This window comes from Nannobrachium achirus (assembly GCF_963921795.1).
Source record: "Nannobrachium achirus genome assembly, chromosome: 23".
NCBI lineage: Eukaryota > Metazoa > Chordata > Actinopteri > Myctophiformes > Myctophidae > Nannobrachium > Nannobrachium achirus.
The window spans coordinates 25122684-25143499 of NC_137830.1; the positions used below are offsets into that span (position 1 = coordinate 25122684).

A 20816-nucleotide genomic window follows, 5' to 3' on the forward strand; every position below is an offset into this window, starting at 1 on the left:
TGTGAGCTTGTAAATCAGCTATTTTCGGTCTGTGACACCCGCAGGCGCAGGCACCCGCAATGACTAGTATTAGTTTTAGTCATCATAGTTTAGTTTTTATTTCGTTTTCATCAGAAAATGTTTTGTCTTAGTTTTAGTCAGCGAAATTAACACTGGAGTCTCCCACGAGTTTCAAATGTTTTGGTCATACAGTCTGTGCAGCGGAAGCTTTGAAAACTATCCGGAAGTTTCCTTTTTTGCAGCCCGTTGCTTTGCAGTTGCGCAGATCTTGTCCCAGTGTAATAAAAATAATTTAATCCTATATAGTTTGCTGCTTATCAGAAATGGAAAAAATAATATATGATAAAAAGATAGGCCTATTTAAAAATATATGTTCGTGAACGTAGATGACAAACAGATGACAACTTCCTTTCTCTGCCTTTGGGAGGTGTAGTTCCATACAGGGGCGTCAAAACAGAGGGGGAAAAAATGGGACTGAGTTACTAGGGCCTTAATTATTTTATATACCTTAACTCAAAATTGTGAAAATGTGTGCAAATCTTTGAATATATATGCATTTTTTAAGCAAACATTTGTAACTCAAATGTTGCTTCTGGGGGGTCCCTGGAACTAAATATTTTGAGATGGTGGTCCGTGGACAAATACATATAATTATGGGGGTCCTTCACATGAAAAGGTTTGAGCACCACTGACAGAAACATAGGTTTTTCAAAAAACCTTAGAAGGAATTGAAATATTCAAGATCTACAGTAGCAGATCTACAAGCTCGCAGCGCGGCACTCAGTGCCGCGTTTTGAGCTTGTAGATCTGCTATTTTTCAATAGTTAAGGTGCAGGGCCCAGAATTTGGTGCGACACCCCTGGTTCCAGACTCTATAGCATTTGGAGATTGCGGAACTTGAGACTACCCACCTACAAACACCTTCTTGAACTCACTCCCAGCAACGTGAACCCACTGGCCCTTTCGAACCCAAGCTTGATTTATACCTGTACTTCATCATAATGCCGGCAACGGCAACACACACGGAAAATAGCTGATGCACAAGCTCACTAACTCGTCGCACCCGCGACACGGTGTGAGCTTGTAGTACATCGGCTATTTTCGGCGTGGCCAATACGACGTTATGCTACCGATGTGTCCAGTAAAGCATTAGGGTGCTTACGCGAGAAAACATACAGTTTATCCGTCCCACTGTTTCGTATTAATGAAGGCAAACATTTAAAAGTGTGGGCCCTTGACACTGGTTGCATGTGTACATGTCTACCCTTGGGGACCCCCCGGAGCAGCTGTTAGACGACCCCCCCGCACACACACTCCTAAAAACGCTGTGACCTCCACTGGACACGCAGGAGCTTTGGAAGATATTAAATATGCCTTTATAATGGCTGCCAAATCATCTCCGGATTAGAGGTTTAGGAGATCAGGCAGGCACTGTCGGGGAGCGTCGGGGAGGAGTAAAAATACGATTCCTCCATATAAGAATAGACAGCACGAGCCAGCCCTAATGAGATCTGATGAGCAGATTGAACACATACCTCTGCACACACAGACAGAGAGAGAGAGACACTGCTCACTTCACCAAACCTCACTATAATAATGGCTTTACATTACAATATACAGTATGTAAAGCATATAGCCTGTCGTGTGTATCTGTATATGTAGGCATATATATATATATACACACACACACACACACACACACACACACACACGCGCACACACAAACGCACACACACGTAAATATTGGCTATTTTCAGCATGCAACCAAAGCGTAAAATCAGCCATTATGACGCATTCAAGGCCCACCAAAATAAATGTTTGCTGTACACTTGGTCAACTAAAATCTTTTGACATTTAGTCGACTAAAACTAGACTAAAATGAAAACATTTCAGATGACTGAAATATGACTAAAACTAAAATGTAACTTTATCCTAAAAACGAAATCAAAAAATCTAAATGAACGCTGGTTTGTTGGAACTCCATTTCCCATCAGCCGTGACCAGTGAGCCCACCATGCTGGTGGTGGATGACGTCACGGACACCACGGTGACCATGAAGTGGCGCCCCCCCGACACCATCGGAGCGGCCGGTCTGGATGGATACCTGGTGGAGTACTGCATCGAAGGAAGTGAGACACCTCGCCTACTGCTAGCATCTCCAGTGTTGTAAAGCAGTGGTTCTCAACCTGTGGGCCGGGACCCCCAGGGGTGTCGCCAAATTATTTCGGGGGGTCCCCAGATGATTAACTTCAACTCAACAGTAAACAAACCAACATAAAGTTGAAGTGTATAGAGGGTATCTGCACCATTCTAAAGTGACAATTTGAGGTCAATTTGAGGCAGAGATTGTGAAAATAGCCGATCTACATCCTCACGCCTCGCAGCGTGAGGCGTTGTGAGCATGTAGATCTGCTATTTTCACAATAGAACCGTGTTATACAAAATGTTATGCCTCGTCAGGGTGGGAGGTCCCCAGTTAAAATATGATTATTTTGAGGGTCACGGCGCGAAAAGGTTGAGAACCACTGTTGTAAACAAGTAACGAAATGCATTTACTCAAGTACTGTCCTTAAAGGACTGGCGACACCGGCCGAAAATTAACATTATGATACAGTAGGTCACGTGGTGTTTCTTCAAACAGTCTGAGAAGGAGGCGGGGCCGTATCAGTTAGTAGTGAATGTATACTTCGTCCGTCGTGCGGTGCCGCGCAATGCATACTTCGTCCGTCGTGCGGTGCCGCGCACAACCTTGTTGTTAGCGTGTAGCGTGGCTAGCGCTGCACCGCACGGCTATTTGCGAGAGCTATTCCCTGCTAGAAAAACCAGCACAAGACCAGCAGTAAGACCAGCACCAGCACAAACCAGCGCATGTTGTGTTTTGGTGCTGGTCTGTGCTGGTGCTGGTTTGTGCTGGTCCCACCATCTAAACCAGCATGAACCAGCACAGACCAGCACCAGCACAAACCAGCGCTTACTGCTGGTCTGTGCTGGTCTGTGCTGGTGTGGTCAGGGACCCCCGGGGGACCCCCCTGAGAAGTGGACCAGGTCTTTGCTGGTTTAATTTGCTCTTTGCTCTGGTGCTTGAATCCTGTTCTGTATTTGACCATATTAGATTGTGACATTATTTTTGACATTGTGGGTGTGAGTGGGATTCGAACTTACTACCTCTGGCACTTCAGTCCTGCACTTATCGTCGGCGCCACTGGAACCTGTTAGTTAAAATGGGTGTTTGTCCCTATTTGTATATGACCAGCTTAGACCAGCACAGACCAGCACAGACCAGCACCAGCACAGACCAGCACCAGCACAGACCAGCAGTAAAACACAACATGTGCTGGTTTGTGCTGGTGCTGGTCTGTGCTGGTTTATGCTGGTTCATGCTGGTCTGTGCTGGACCAGCACCAGCACCAGCACAGACCAGCAGTAAAACACAACATGTGCTGGTTTGTGCTGGTGCTGGTCTGTGCTGGTCTATGCTGGTTCATGCTGGTCTGTGCTGGACCAGCACCAGCACCAGCACAGACCAGCAGTAAAACACAACATGTGCTGGTTTGTGCTGGTGCTGGTCTGTGCTGGTTTATGCTGGTTCATGCTGGTCTGTGCTGGACCAGCACCAGCACCAGCACAGACCAGCAGTAAAACACAACATGTGCTGGTTTGTGCTGGTGCTGGTCTGTGCTGGTCTATGCTGGTTCATGCTGGTCTGTGCTGGACCAGCACCAGCACCAGCACAGACCAGCAGTAAAACACAACATGTGCTGGTTTGTGCTGGTGCTGGTCTATGCTGGTTCATGCTGGTCTGTGCTGGACCAGCACCAGCACCAGCACAGACCAGCAGTAAAACACAACATGTGCTGGTTTGTGCTGGTGCTGGTCTGTGCTGGTCTATGCTGGTTCATGCTGGTCTGTGCTGGTGCTGGTGCTGGTCTATGCTGGACCAGCACCAGCACCAGCACAGACCAGCAGTAAAACACAACATGTGCTGGTTTGTGCTGGTGCTGGTCTGTACTGGTCTGTGCTGGTCTATGCTGGTTTATGCTGGTTCATGCTGGTCTGTGCTGGTGCTGGTCTGTGCTGGTGGACCAGCATGGGACCAGCACAGACCAGCATAGACCAGCACCAGCACAGACCAGCATGAACCAGCATAAACCAGCATAGACCAGCACAGACCAGCATGAAAATTGTGCTGGTCTGTGCTGGTTTTTCTAGCAGGGTTGTGTGTGTACACACACACACACACACACACAGGCTACACACACAGAGTGTATGAGCCACGGACCTCAGTCCTCCGAGACAGCAGGACATATGTCTGCTAAAAGGGCTCAAGGAGAAGGAGATCGCTGGACGCTCGTTCTCCATCTTTCCCAGTGGGATCCATAATCACGCGTCCCGGCCAGGTCCTCCAGTCAGGTTTAGCGGAAGACACAGCAGGGTATGGCCGACAAAACCGTCCCTTAGACGGGGAGAAGCGTGTTGACCCTCGTAACGAATCTCTGACACCTTTTTTTGAAGAAGACATGTACTTTTTTACCATTTTATAGCGAATGGTGTATAATTTTTACCCCTAGAACTGATAGTTTTAAAGTTGGTTTAGAAAGTCGGAAACACGCCTCGGACAGCTTTTTTTGGGGCAGTTTCAAAAGATAATGATATGGATACTCGACTCCGCGAGTCTCCGCCCCTCCCCCCATATTAGCCCAATCAAATTAATGTATTGCCGTTACTTTACAGAAAGTACTACTTTCAGTACAGTAACTACAATAAATTAATTTGATTGGGTAATTTAACATGGGGGTACATGACATCATTAAAAAAATTGGCTAATTTGATAGCCATAATTAGCTGTTTTGGCCGTGTCACGCCCACTTTAAGTAGAATTTTGAGTTATTTGTACTTTACTTGAGTATTTCCAATTTACAATCCTTTTACTCCATATCATCTCGGAGTAAAGGTACGATATTTGGATCAAGATGTAGTGGATGCGCCGTGATACTGTGCATTGTGAGATCTGAGTTTTATACATTTGAAAACTTGAAATGGGACAGTCTGCATAATGAGTACTTTTAATTTTGGTACTTTAATTACATTTTCATATCAATGCTTTTGTACTTTACTCAAGTACATTTTAAATTTCAGACTTTTACTTCTTAGGGTGCCCTCACACCAAAATACCTATGAGAGTGGAATCCGCGTTCCGCCAATGCATTTCAATGAGAGTGAAGCGGTTTCATGCCAGCAGAGGATTTCTGCAAAAAACCCTTCACTCTTATTGAAATGCATTGGCGGAACGCGGTTTCCACTCTCACAGGTATTTTGGTGTGAGGGCACCCTAAGGGTACAGTCATACCGCCCCAAATATTCTCCCTATGAGAGTGGATTCCACCAATGCATTTCAATGGGAATGGCGTGGATTTATGGTCTTGCGCAAGCTTTCAGTGTGCCGTGCAGACCTTGCGCTTATGCTCGAAGCACTGTTTTACGCCTCTGTCCAATCGGGTGAGTCGAAGGCGGACCGTCCCAAGACTCAGGAAGTGACAAGTGGTTACTGTAGCTATGTGTGTCATTGGTTATTGGGAGAATGAGCACACAAATAATTTATCAGCCGGCAACCATACTTTGGTGTGACCGTACCCTAAGAGAGTATTTCTATTAGGGATGGGACGATATGAAAATGTCATACCACGAATATTGTGACAAAAGAAATCGCGTTTCACGATATTATCGCGATAATCAAAATACAGTATCCTGTGGCAAAACATGTGCCAAAAAATAGCAGATCTACAAGCTCACAACGTGTCGCGATGCGACGCGTTGTGAGCTTGTAGATCGACTATTTTTTGGCTAAGACATTTGATAGGGTGTGAAATGAGCTTGTAGATCGACTATTTTTTGGCTAAGACATTTGATACGTATATCATAAGTAACTTTTACCAATTCTAGAGGGTTTAAGTGGTACCGGATATTCAGCTCGGCAAATAAAAGGGGAATTGATCCCAGTGCATGATGGAGGACGATATCATGATAAATGTAATCTGTTTTCTATCATGATAAACGATAATATCGCTTATGGTCCCATCCCTAATTTTTATATCGCGGTATTTATATTTTTACCTAAGTAAAACGTTTGAGTACTTGTTCCACCACTGATCATCTCATGTTCCATCACTTTGTTGCTGACAGGATTTATGTTTTTATTTTCTTTCTGAATGAATGTACTGCTAGTTGAATCTCTCTTCCCCCACAGCTGATGACTGGGTCGTGTCCAATTCGGTGCTGACAGATAAGACCAAGTACACCATCTCTGGTCTCCCTCTGGGGGCCAAGATCCTCGTCCGCGTGAGCGCCTTGAATGCAGCTGGAGCCAGCTCTCCACGCACCCTTCAGCACTCCGTCCTCGTCAAAGAGGTTGTCGGTGAGCTCTGAACAACGTCACGCCACTGCATGTGATGCTCATGAGTTTGGGAGAATCACAGCCTGACTTTTCTTTTCTTTTTCTGAGTCTCATTACACTTCATTAGGAGTCTTTTTAAAACCCTCTTCGGTGGCAATGTCAATTCTAGTCGCTAACATGGGCTTCTTAAGCCGTGACATCGTTTTGTAGTCAGGTGCCAAGCAGATTTATTGTCAATATGGTCACTGCAGTGCTGTGTCCATCGCTATTTCAACCGATCTGAGACAAAAATAACGACTTAAGTATAATTCTACCACTTTCCTGTTAACAAGAAAGAGGAGAAAAATTAGCTTATAGTAAAAAGATTCACGGGCCTACAAAAAGAGGCCCATTAAAGCCACCATTGTTGTTATGAACTGTCTCGTAGGGACACAAGAACAGTCAAGCGTTTTTGAGAAAAATTGTTGATGTATTTTGTAATATCATTGTGCGGATACAATTCCCCATCGCTTAAACCACATAACTGCAACACCTCAAGTGTGATTCTAACTGAGGAACATTTCCCTCCTCTCTCTGCTCAGTTTTAAAGTCTCTCTGCTGTCCTGTTTGAACAAAAATAACAGCAAACACTTCCCTTATCACACATGCACACGCACACGCACCCACACCCCCCCCCCCCCCCCCCCCCACACACACACACACACACACACACAAACCAACCACCTGGCCTATCTCCCCTTCAGAACCACCCAAGATTCGCATCCCGCGACACCTGAAGCAGACGTACACTCGTAAAGTTGGAGAAGCAGTCAACCTTGTGGTACCATTCATGGTAAGTGACATCATTGCCCCCCAAGATGGCAACCGTTCATTTCTTCACTGACGACTGTGCTCTCGGGATGGGACAATATGAAAACTTCATGTCACAATTATTGTGACCAAAGAAATTGTGATTTACGATATTATCGTGATAATCAAAATATCCTTGTAGATCTGCAATTTTTTGGCAAAGAGATTTGGTACAGTGAAAAAAAAAGACTGTATCAAGTACGTTATTTCCAAGTACGTTTTACCAGTTATAGAGGGTTTAAAAGGTAAATGGAATTGAAAAAGGTGAATTGATCCCAGTGATCCCAGTGACGAGGGTAATTTCATGATACATTCTAAATCTCCACAATACGATTATTGTGAGTGTTTTGATCACGATAAACGATAATAACGTATCGTCCCATCCCTACTCTGCATGTCGTCGTCTAGGGCAAACCAAGGCCGAAGGTGAACTGGCTGAAAGAAGGGCAGCCCATCGACCCAGCACACGTCAGCATCCGCAACACAGACTGCGACAGCATCATTTTCATCCGTAAGGTGGAGCGCAGCCACTCTGGAAAGTACGAAATGTCGGTACAGGTGGAGAACCACACCGACACGGCCATCCTTGATATCCAGATAGTAGGTGAGTGAGGAAAGGCCACCACAGGTCCTACCACGGATACGTAATGGCTCTTTTCCGAATTTAGGAAGAACCTTCCACAACCAGAAACCTTCCAGAAGCCATAAGGTTCTGTGTTGTTTGTTGTTTGCCAAACATAATTTGAAGTAGCCAAGAAGAGGTGTTTGTGATTACAATAAATCATACTCATCATTAATAAGACTGAGGAGGTTTCAGTCCGTGGAATAACAATCAACCTTGAACCTTGGCTTGAAAAAAATCATAACAAAAAAAGTTAAAATACAACCGTGACAAGCTTGTGGACCTGCTATTTTTCTTATTTTCGACTTCAGAGCCATAACTTTGTATAATGTATTTTTAAATGGTTGTTAGACCTGCCCGGACCTCCCCAGTGTGTGAAGATTGAAGAGGTTTGGGGAACAAACGTAGCTCTGGACTGGACTCCCCCAAAAGACAGCGGCAATTGCCCCATAACAGGCTACACCATTCAGAAAGCAGATAAGAAGACCATGGTAGGAAACCTGTTTTGCTATTAACCAGACAGGCCTTCAACCTAACAAATACTCTGAGATACTGTGGCCCAAGTCGTCCGCTTACAATGTCAAAGCCATCTCTCTAACTAGAGCTGTGAGCTGGAAAGATCGTAACTACTAGAGCAGAGAGGAGCTGAAATTGCATGAAATAAAGTCACCAAAGGGCTCTGAAAAGCCGCTAAATCGAACAACAAGGTTGATATGTTCACAACAGTGGCTCAATAGAAGGACAGTAAATGCAGAGGGACTTGGGGATGATTAATTTTCAGCCAATGAAAAAGCATTTTCAAGTGTGTCTGTGTCTGTGTGTTTGTATGTGTATGTGTCTGTGTGTGTTTTAATCAAACATACTGCATGTTACACAATATTGGCTGTTCTGCTCAGTCATGTTCCTAATTATCTGTTTCATATGATAGCCAGTCCACCCTGAAAAATTATGCTCCTATTTCATGGAACACTCTACAACTCACGCTAAAAATATCTACCTCATCATGTAATTGTTTTTAACTTGAACATTTTCTGTTATGGTTTTATTTTGTTGTTTTCGTGTATTATAATCAGTATATGTCTTAATTGTAGATTTTTGTTTGCGTAGTCTCAATGAACCTCAATGCTCTTTTCAAGAATAAGTAAAGGTTTCAATCAATCAATCACTATGTTCCATTTGATGTGCGTCACAGGAGTGGTACACGTGCATCGAGCACTATCATCGCACGTGCATCGCCATCACAGAGCTGGTGGTGGGCAACGAATACTTCTTCAGGATCTACTCAGAGAACATGGTTGGCCTCAGCGAGTGTGCAACTCAGACCAAGGACAGCGCCCTCATCGTTAAAGAAGGTATGTTCTGTCTGTATTCAAAAGAAATGAAAAACGTAATAAAAAAAGAAAAATCTCAGCCCTCTCATGCATTAAAATGTCCTTCTAATGCGTGAGGGGTTGTGATGTTTTCGTGATTTTTCTTCCTTTATTTTATTTGAAAGTGAAATATCCCTTCAAATCAAATTATACAATCAAATCAACGCATTCATTAATAGCAATTATGACTGTTAATCGTCATAATTGTGACTGACAGCTCATATGAGCATTGGGGTGGAGGAATGAATCCATTCAGCATAAGATCACAATTCTTTTTGTCTCAATCTGTATCGATTATTTGATGCCAAGAATTGCGATTCTTTAGACATTGACATTCTGGCCAAATCTACATGAATTTTATAGCTCAACAGACACCACAATATTTAAACATTTGTAAATTATACAGATGCGCCATTTCAAAACATCACACGTCCTGCCATTGGCAAGACAGTACATTTTCAGGGGATTTGCAGAAAATGTAGATCAGCAATATTTTGCTATTTCTATGAGTTTTTGCAAAAATACACTCCATTCTCCATAACAATTAGAAAGGCAAAACAGGGAAAGGAACCTGTGGAAAAAATGCCTTTTCAGGACATTTTCAGGAAAAGAGCAGTAGGCCTATGGCTTTTCAAGTGTTTTTGAAAGACTGCAGCTATAGCAGTAAATCCAAATGAATCGCAGAAGCATGACATAATCGAAGAATCGTGATCTTATGTGACCGTGGCCAGAAGAATTGCGCTAGAAATCACGTCTTGAGGTCCCTGGTGATTCCCACCCCTAGTGATGATGTCACTGTCTCAACTGAGGATAAATAAAGCACCGTTTTCTTTCTCTCATCACATGGGACACACTATTCCCCATGATACAGCTCAGCGCACGTATCATGCAGCACAATCCCCCTTCCTCTATCCTATTTCCTTCACAGGCATGCTGCTCAAAACGCCAGAGTACACCGACCACGACTTTAAAGAGGCTCCCAAGTTCACCCAGCCACTCATCAACACGTTTGCCATCGCTGGCTACAACACTACGCTCAACTGCGCCGTTCGTGCCAACCCCCGGGTAGGTGACCGAGATAGAACCCAAATGTAGGCAGTGGTGTAAAGTAACTAAGTACATTTACTTAGGTTTTGTGGTATTCGGTACTTTACTTGAGTATGGCCAATTTCCAATACTTTTGGAGTTTTACTTCTACTCCACTACATCTCAGTATTGTACTTTTAAAGTTATACCATGTAACTTTTTTTATAAAACAAATCTTAAAATTGTCCTAACTCTTAAATCGCTAAAGTTTTAGAACACCCACTCCGTTATTTTCAGCTTCTGAAGCCTTCTCTTTATATATTTTCTTCTAGCAGTGACAGGGGCGGGATTTCCCGGCAAAATGACGTCATCATACACTACCGGCCAATCACAGCGAGGGTTATACACTGCCGGCCAATCACAGCGCATCTTGAAGTGGGGTCGCTAGCTATCACAATAGGGCGGCCATATTTGTAGGCGCCCGTGTGTCTCTATCTATACTCGGGTGAAACACTCCGTTTCTCCGGAATGCCTGAACGCACAGGAACCAGGGACCCCTCCAAAGATAGATCTCGGCGAGGTGGAGGCAGACGCGGGGGTGACGCGGGGGTGTGAGGCCCGGTCCGCGGCGAAAAACGGCCGAAAGACGCGGACGCTACTGACCACTAGTTGAGCAACTTACACAGTATAGCTTTAACTCCACTACAATTTGAAACTGTTAGTTACTAGTTAGATTTGAATTATTATTACCAAACATCAGCATTAACCACTTCAGCCCTATTTAAAATTTGGCTATTTGAAAATAGCCGATCTACAAGCGTCGGGAGCCATTTTCAAAAGATTTCTATTGAAAACTGGTCACTTTCTGCATAATGAGTACTTTTTGAGTACATATTGATGACAATATTTTTATACTTTTACTTTTGAATTTTGAATTCCGGATTTTTACTTTTTTTATTTCTACATTGCAGTATATTGATTGCGACCGTTAGGTCGCAAGTTACTATGGACACTGCTCCTACAGATTTTGGCCTAAAATCACGCAAAGCTGTACACAGTATCTCTAACGTCATGTCATCAACACGGATCTCTCCCATTTCCCATATTCCCTCCTGATTGGCTACGATTGCCTTCTAAAGTTTGTGTATGCGATGTGACGGTTGCTTATCTCCCGATTAGGGAGTCTTACTGGTACTTTTACTTGAGTAAACAATTTCGAGCACTGTGCCTCCAGCCCAAAGTGATCTGGATGAAGAACAAGATCATGATCATTGACGACCCTCGCTACCGCATGTTCAGCAACCAGGGCGTGTGCACCCTGGAGATCAGAAAGCCCAGCCCCTACGATGGAGGAGTCTACTCCTGCAAGGCCATCAACGACCTGGGGGAGGCGCAGGTGGACTGTAAGCTGGAGGTCAAAGGTCAGTGTGGATTGGGAAGTGTGTTCGGCTTGATTTTTTTTTATCTATGGTACGAGGAGGAGGAGGAGGAGGTGGTGGTGGTGGTGGTGTCTCTCTGGTCTGGATGAGGGGCTGGTTTCCCAAAAATTCTTCTCAATCTCTGTCAGCGTGTCTTCCAATCGATGACCCCGGCAATAAAAGTGGTTCTCAAACGTTTTCATGTTTTCAAGGACTCACACATTTGGCTTTGGATCCCCATCTGAAAACATATGTTGTGCCAGAGACCCCATAAAGGATTTGTGTTAAAATGTAAAAGAACAAAAAAGGAAGGCTGGTAGAGGACTCGCACACTACATATATACTTAAGGAATACTCCTTAGACTGAGACTTAAATATAGTTTCTTTTATTTTTAGCCCATAGTGCTCAAGGTGCTCAGTGCAAAAATAAAAAAAGGCAAACGTTTCGGTCCTGGGACCTTCGTCAGTGCTTTGTAAAGCACTGACGAAGGTATATATGTATATATGTAGTGTGCGAGTCCTCTACCAGCCTTCCTTCATTTCCTCCAGACCTCCGCACCTGCAGTTAAACCAAGACAAAGGACAAACAAGGGCGCAGCAGTTTTCTCTAAAGTTCAAAGAACAAAAAAGAAAATTATTATTTTTTTCTCTTGAAAATAAAATAGCTTATCTAAAATGTTATTTTCAAAAGGTCTACAGGTATGTACCAATCCAATCCATAGAGCGCTGCCCTGTAGTCTTGACACGGCAATTATGATTGCTGCTCTTTGGATTTGTGTACTGTATATAGGGGTGATTGAACAGATTTAGCTGCTATGAATATTAACACATTTTTCTGGGGACCCCTTGGAACCACATCAAGGACCCCTGGAGGTCCCCGGACCCTACTTTGAGAACCACTGCGTTAAATCTGAGGTTTTGCCTCCTTATGTTCAAATACTGCCAAGCATGCCTGGTTTAAATCAATCCTTAGCAACTGAAGGAGAAGAGACATTTTGTGAAACCAGTCCCAGCCTACAGTAGTGAGTATAGTATAGGCCTGACCATAAACATAGGCATTGGACATGTAAGTACTTTTCATCATTATAAGGGGAGGTACTACAGGTAATAGGCTAAAATAATTCTGGTCTTTCTGTGACAATGAAAAATGACTGGATGTATACAGTACATAAAAATAATTAAATAATTAAAAACAAAAGATCACTTTTACCTGCTTTAGTAGATGAACTTAGAACCTATTGGTTTGTTTTAATCAATAACTCATTGGATGGTAATCTATTGAGGCATTTGTCAAAATATTGTTCTTTCATTTATATGCGTTAAATACTAGTCTTTACACATGTTAAAAACAAGATTGTTGCCTACAGTATCTTGTGAGACATGATACCATTATTATTATTATTATGTGTAATAAAAATTACAAAAGACAATTGTAGTTAACCCAAGAGGGAAGCAAAATGCAGAATAAGCCCTATTCACGCCCTGACCACTCAGCAAATTTCTCAGCAACTTCCTGGTGCTGACGTCAGCTTTGAAGGGGAAACCCTGCTATTTTAACGCAGAAATCGCTGGACTTAAAGCCAACAAATCATTATTTCGAACGGTAAAGTAAATTATAATGCTTTGTGCCTTTTACTATCTTGTGTTCTTGATCATGCTAGCCGTATTTTATACTTTACTATTCGGAAATTGCATTAAATTTGCGATTTCTGTGTTAACTCTATGGGCTTTCCCCCTTCAACGCGTGACGTCAGCACCAGGAAGTTGCTGAGTGGGCAGGCGTGAATAGGGTGTATTATGTAGCTAATTATTATGAAGCAGGCATTGAACTCAGTATGTGTACAAAATGTCATTTTCAGAAAATCAACTAGCCATTTACTGGTAGTTGGCAAATATATAAAATCATAAAAGATATGAGGTGTACTTTTACGTGTGTTATTGATGTAAATGTGTTCATGTTATTGAATTGTGTTAATATCAACTATCAAAACAATTTAATACATATACAAATTGACATTATCCATTATTTTGCTTGTAGTACCTGGCCTTATATGACAACTTGACATAATAATCCTTTCATTTGTGTGCAGTGCACACAAATGCACTTCCCCCACATGTTCTTCCAAATGTGTTTCACTTGTGACAAAACTGGACTCTATTTCAGCATGTCTCATAACCTCCAGACACTACTCTGTCATCACATACCTACTGTACACAGTGTCACACACAGTGTAGCAGCTACTTTGTCACTGCACATCACACACGCACAAGGTTTCCATGTGGGGTAAATTATGTTATAACTCCATCTTAAACTCACCAGATGCCGGCATAAATGATCTGCATTTCTATAGCCCCATTTCGCCAACGCGAAATCTGTGTTAAATTCACCCATTCACACACACACTTACACATCATGCAAGGCAACGACCTGCTCACCGGGAGCAGTTAGGGGCAGTTCAGCGTCTTGCTCAAGGACACTTTGACAGGATACCAGGAGGCGGCGTGGATCGACACCGGGGACGCTACTCTACCTCCTGAGATGTGGTTAACTCCTCACGTAAAAGAGTTCAGCAATAACCCGACAGTACTCCCTTGAAGGCACATATAACTCCTTCATGTAAACATTGTGTTAACATCTTCTCTTCTTTCTCCCCCCAGTCCAAACACAGGAATTGTGAATGTATGTTGTCATCCAAGGTAAGCTTTCATATGGTTTTGGCATATGAAGCTTATGTCATTCATTATGCATCTTGTCAACTTTGTAGACTAGGCTTGGGCGGTAACAAGGTATTACGGTATATCAGGGTATTTAGAAATCCCAATGGTATAATTTTAAAAAATACAGATGCTTCCCTTTCCATTTAACTGAGAGATACACGGCAGTGTGGGACAATGTTTTTTGTTTAGTTTTTTTTTTAACACAAATACCATCATATGCCATATACACCATGTGAAATGTCATGAAGTTATAAAGGTGGGAAAAAACATTAGATACCGCCCAAGTCTAATTGTAGCACCTGAGTTCAAGCAGTCCCAGGACAAAGCCACAGGAACCAAAAAAGAAAAAAAAAAGAATGACTTTCCTCTAACTGCTTTGCTGGCCGGCTATAACAAACATCTGTCTCTTCCCAAAACATTTCAGCAGGTGTGGTTGATGTGAACTAACTGCATGCTTGACCAGTGGTGCCCTGATAATAGACAGTAACTTGCGCCACATATCTATAAGGTGAGTAACCCCCAAAGAAACGCTCTGATCTTTTGCCTTGAATTAACAGCAACATTCGGGGAAAGACTCTAGTATCAAGCGATTTCTTCATGCTCCGTTTCTCCTGGATGCCTTACAGTAGATTTTATATTTAAGATGTGAACTGGACAAGCTAACTCTACAGGTCGGTCGGGGTGCATGTTCAGCAGGGAGTGGGAGTGATAGAGTGTTCCTCTGCACACACTACACATCCTGCAAGTGAAACTCCTCGCTGTCCGGAGGCTGGAGGAACGCTCAAGTGACAGAGACTACATGGGGAATGGGTTATATGCACAGCAGCCATTTTGGAGAGAGGTTTGGTCTCTTCTCACGTCCTTCACAGGTGTTAATACTAATGAAGGCTCTGTTCCATTATGGTCAAGGAGAGTCAGGGTGCTGATATTGTGCATGTTGGGTCTCTGGAAACTCTCTGCTACACCAGTGGGTCTCAAAGTGTGGTACAGGGACCCCTCATGGTTCCAAATGACCATATACTGAGGAAAACAACGCTGCTTTGTTGTCATAAATAAAGTTTAAAGCTACTAAAAGTGAGTTGCGAGCCCCCTTTTTTGTTCGGGGTTCCAAATGACCCCTTAAAAGATGTGTAACTCCGAGAGTGTAGGCCTTCAAACATGTAGCACATGTAGCTGTGCTACATGAAATGGAACACAGCCTTCATTATCCAGGCATTGACACTAAGGCTTGCCCAACTGCCCCCGGCAGGTAAATAAAACGTCAGGGCAGGTGAAGTTGGCTTTCAGGTTGCCCGACAGGGCAAGTGCTCATTTGAGAGGGGACACAAATGTCTATAAACACAACACGAGATATCTGTCTAAACACCTGAACGTGGCCATTGTGCTGTGTCTTCTGGTCTGTGGAATGTAAAATAAGAGCACTAATTTACCTATAATGTGCTGTTTTTACTGTTGCTACATTTAAAAATATAAAATAACAAGTGTGAAACCATAGACATATTCAATCATAGCTAAATCATTTGGAATTTGGATTTGGAGGTATTGAGGTATGACATTTTATCGCAAAGCCCCAGAAAGTAAAGAAATAAGTGTTAAATTGAGCGGTAATTAAAATCATACCTATCATTTTATAATGGACGATTTACTTTTCGGGCAAGTGGGCATTACCTTCGGGCAAGTAGAACATGACCTGTACTTGCCCGATGGGCAAGTGCCTCTGAGACCTTAGTGTCAACCCCTATCATCATCCTTCATTGAAGGAAGTGAGAAGAGACCCAACTCTTGGCTGCATATACCCTAGAAAAGACACATTTTCTGTTTATTTTAAGTGCGATAGGCCAATATCATCTGATGAAATCAGACCTACATAGAATGGAATGAATTCCACTGTCAACTTTTTGGATATCAGTGTGTGACATTAACTGTGTCAATCGGTTTATTTCATTCATTTATTTTACATATTATAGACTGTGAAAATGCAAATAACCGTTGTTGATCCAACAATACCAAGAATTAACTGCAAGGCCTTTGCTCTTGAGGCCATTGTCCCAAGTGGCCCCTTGTGGCAGAGGAGAGAATTACTACAGTTTCAGATTTCTGAGCAATCATGTCAACACGCTGACAAACTGTGGGGCTTTTGATACAGAGAGAGCGATGATGGACTTGGACTGATGATTTCTCCCACCAATAAAGAGATGGAGATAAAAGTTGAAAAGCAGAGTATTCATTAAAGTTCCCTGAACACTCATACCACAGGACTTTTCACTCTAGCTGATTACATCCTCTTCTCAGGGCTGTGTGGGCGGTCGCAAACTAGGTTTGATTGACAGCTCCCTCACACTCCACTCATAAACATGTCAGAATACAGTAGCTCCACCCAGCGTCAACCTGGTATAAGCAGCCAGAGAGAAACCTTGTATGTCCAGGCCATTACTTTAGGAAATGAACAAAAATAACCTGTGCTCCAATGGATTTGCTACTTAAGTGCAACACTCTGACTCTTGTATGACTACCTGAGACGAATAACAGTATAAGTCCATATTTTAATTTTTTTGAATATATATATTTTTGGATTTACCAGACTGTAAACCACAAACTAGTCATTTTTAATCTGTTAAATTGTTAATGCACTCCCCCCTCATTTTGTTTAATTGTCGTTTTTAATGTTATCTGCTCCCTTTGTCTGCTGAATATTGCTTGTACGGACTTATACTGTTGTTCCACAAACTGCTGGAGATATACAGTTTTTCCACTTTCCATAAGTATTATGTCTTATAATTCCTAATATACAGGTATATGAGTTAAGTAAAATAATCTAATTCAACAAAATGAGGGAGGAGTACATTAAGACTTTAAGAAATTAAAAATGTCTAGTTTGTGGTTTACAAGTCTGGTGAATCAAAAAAATGTCTTTATCCAAAATTTTAAAATACGGACTTACTGTAGACTGTTATTTCGTCTCAGGTACTCATTGTTGTTTTTTTTTGTAAATTAATGTCCTATTGAACAGGGAATTCGTTTACAAAACAGATACAAGGTTTGTGAGTAAGTGAAAACACCTGTGTGAGTGTTCAGGGTGTTTGCTAGCTGAGCAGCTTACCTGTTCATCATGTCCATGCATTCTACTGACGAGTATCCTGCTGCTGACCACATTCTTCATAGCCTGTTGACTTTCACATTCTGTTTGCCTTGACTAGGGCTGAAATTATTAATTGTTGTGAGAAGATTAATCAAATTAACTTCTAGTAATAGAATAATTGCTTCAGTGATGTACCAAGTAGAGTACAAAATGAATCCTATTTAAATCTCTTCTGCTTCACTTAAATGCCTCGTTTTTGTTCTGATAGAAATTGAAAAGTGACTGTCTATTTGGGTTTAGATAACTTGTGGTGAGCATTTATCGTCATACTTTACTACTTTGAAAATGCTATGGTCTCTAAATTAATAATATTAACTGAATAAATGACATATTTTCGAAGGCATATTAACATGAATAGTTGTGCAATGTTACTTCCTTCACATGTGTTACCAATGATACTACTTCTCTATTCCATTTATCCATTTAGTTTTCCCACTGAGCTCTGTTTGACCTAATTATTGGTAACCTATGAAGGAAGTAACATTGCACTGAACTATTTATGATGACAATATGGCTTCTATGAAAAAAAGACTATTAATGAATAGTGAAAGCAATGGATAGTTGCAGCTGTGTACCTGACCATGGTGTCTTCTCCAGTTGTGGAAGTACTAAGATTTATTTTTACTTAAGTAAAAATAGCAACACACAATATAAAGTATCATGTTACAAGAAAAAGGACTCTATTCAGAATTTGACTTGAGACATGTAAAAAAATATTGGCATCAAAATATACTTTCACTACCAGTAAATGTAGCAAATCTTAAAAAAATGGTCACATAATACATTTTAAATGAAAACAGAGTCACAGCACATTGAACCGTGTTAACCTCCCCCCAATAAGAATCATATTTGAACTGGTGTCTGATTATGGTTAATATTTTACGTATGTTTGATAATATCACAAGTTAATCAAAAACGTATTTTAACTATTTAACCCTGGCGTCCCTATTTTGGGAAAATTTCTGAAATGTGCAATTAAAATGCATCTCTAAAATGCACTCTGTGAGCTTGTTGGCCGGCTATACTTTCGCTTTTTTGTTGTTAAAGAGTACACCGTAGGGCTCAAGTTGTTACGAAAATGTCGTTTACAAACAAAACCCTGACCGCATGCAAGCGCCTGTCTGTCCCCCTGCCGGGGACTGCCCCATGGTTCCAACTCCCGTTGGTCCGAACAGGTTAAAATTCACCAGGTTAGCATTCACCAGTGTCGGCAGGTTAGCTACTCACCAGGTTAGCATTCACCAGTGTCGACTCGGCAGGTTAGCTACTCACCAGGTTAGCATTCACCAGTGTCGACTTGGCAGGTTAGCTACTCACCAAGTTAGCATTCACCAGCGTCGGCAGGTTAGCTACTCACCAGGTTAGCATTCAGCAGCGTTACTTTCACTGAGGTTAGGCTTAGGGTTAAGGTTAGGTTTAGGTGGTCGGACCAAAGGGAGTTCGAACCAAGGACATGTCACCCCCCCTGCCGACAGCGTCATGAGAGTATGTGTCCTCTGCCCTGTCCCCCCAGGTGGCTTCACCTTCTATGAGCTGATGCAGCGAGGCGTACCCATGCAGCTCATTGATAAGTACATCAACGAAGCCAAGGCCTGCGAGCTGGACAAGTAAAAACCAACCCACAGATCACTGGCTGCCTCCACGCAGAGCTCCACTCTACCCACCTAAACTGTACCCTGGGTCAGCTCAGCGGGCGCTGGACGGATGGATGGATGGATGGATGGAATGGATGGATGGATGAATGGACGGACGGACGGACGGACGGACGGACGGACGGACGAACGAACGAACGGATGGACAGACGGACGGATGGATGTCACTACATAATCACGTTAGAATTGTTTCCTTTCATCTGTATAAATTCATCTGTTGAAAAAAGTTCATACATTTACAAACATTTACAAAAAGAGCGGAAATTAGCAGATCTACAAGCGTACGTGTTGCGACACATCGTGAGCTTGTAATTTGACTATTTCCCGTATTTCTTTTTCTTCTCCTTTTCCTTAAAGCATACATTATTAAATATGGCGGCAGATCTGTTTAAGCCATAGTAGGCCTACATTATTTATTTAGATCATTGGTACCGGCCATTTGTCATAATCTTCCCTGTGCATGCAGGTTTTTCTTGCCAAGTCTATAAGGCAAACAGGAATGTAATGTTTATTTATGTTCTGAAGTTCAATGGCAAAAAAACAATTAAAGTATTAATTGAAAATTATTTATATGGCACTAAATCGCCAAGTAAAATGCAATGGTCGCGGCAGGCCTTACTTAGAATGATAGCGACCGACCTGCCCTCGTCCATCTTGTGAGGTTTTCAGCTACTACTTTCAATGGTGTGACGTCTCTTTCTATTATAGACAGATGGATTGGGGAGTGTGTGTGTGTGTGTGTGTGTGTGTGTGTGTGTGTGTGTGTGTGTGTGTGTGTGTGTGTGTGTGTGTGCGCGCGTGCGTGCGTGCGTGAGAGTATATTGCTCTGTGCTGTGGCTTGCTGTGTTCAGGTTTGGGGCTTGTTGCTATCGAACAGCCGGTTCAGGTTTGTTGCCCTGTTGGTATTTGAAAGACTCAGATGCATGTAGGCATTGCTTTGGCTCAAATAATGTGAGTACAAAAATGTAATAATATAATAATACAAAAGAATGTATAATTTATGTATAGGTCACAGTAATTCTTACCTACAGTCTTGGTTGAGCGTGCTTGTTGGAGGTAATACATTTGTCTGAAAGGGGAGACGGGAGAGGTATAGTCTTTCATTAATTGTTTTATGACTGTATGAGGTTAAGCAATATAATTAACAGAACTTCGAAATGTGCTATGGCAGGATAATTAACCACTTGAAACCTATCCCCCAGGGGTCCAAATTAGGCCCCATGCTTTTTTCCCTCTACGCCAAATATCTTCAAATATAGCCGATCTACAAGCTCACAACACGTTGTGAGCTTATAGATTGGTTATTTTTGCCTTATGTTCACCCCCAGAATCGCTATGGGGTTCATGTGGTTAAAGGATTGGACTGACTATTTTGGATAATTGAATTTAGGTATTGATTTGACTATGAGTCACTGTCACTCTGACAGATTTGTTGATTTCATTTCTTTTCTTGGGGGAAAATAAAAGGTTTTCATGACATGATAAATATAAATAATGGATGATTTGGAGGCTTACAAACAGTCTTCATATTGTGCATGACATTTCTCGAGATTTGAGGCTCAAATAAGCTGACTTATGTGTGCATGCTTTTACCTTTGTAAGTATGACCCATCATGGAATAAAACTCTTGT

The 20816-nt window shown here is 42.3% G+C and overlaps 1 protein-coding gene across 1 annotated transcript in view; it reads left to right on the top strand.

Annotated features, from left to right (window-relative positions):
• mybpc1 (myosin binding protein C1) overlaps window positions 1-19144 on the top strand; it is a gene marked incomplete at both ends in the record, with an annotated part of 64827 nt that extends 45683 nt beyond the window's left edge. Inside the window, 9 exons of the mRNA XM_080754278.1 lie at window positions 1995-2129; window positions 6245-6412; window positions 7135-7223; window positions 7649-7844; window positions 8214-8353; window positions 9055-9214; window positions 10161-10297; window positions 11493-11679; window positions 19047-19144. Of these exons, the coding sequence (XP_080610404.1) occupies window positions 1995-2129; window positions 6245-6412; window positions 7135-7223; window positions 7649-7844; window positions 8214-8353; window positions 9055-9214; window positions 10161-10297; window positions 11493-11679; window positions 19047-19144 (1310 nt within the window). The remainder of the gene's footprint in view (window positions 1-1994; window positions 2130-6244; window positions 6413-7134; window positions 7224-7648; window positions 7845-8213; window positions 8354-9054; window positions 9215-10160; window positions 10298-11492; window positions 11680-19046) is intronic.
• Between the last annotated feature and the right edge of the window lie 1672 nt (window positions 19145-20816).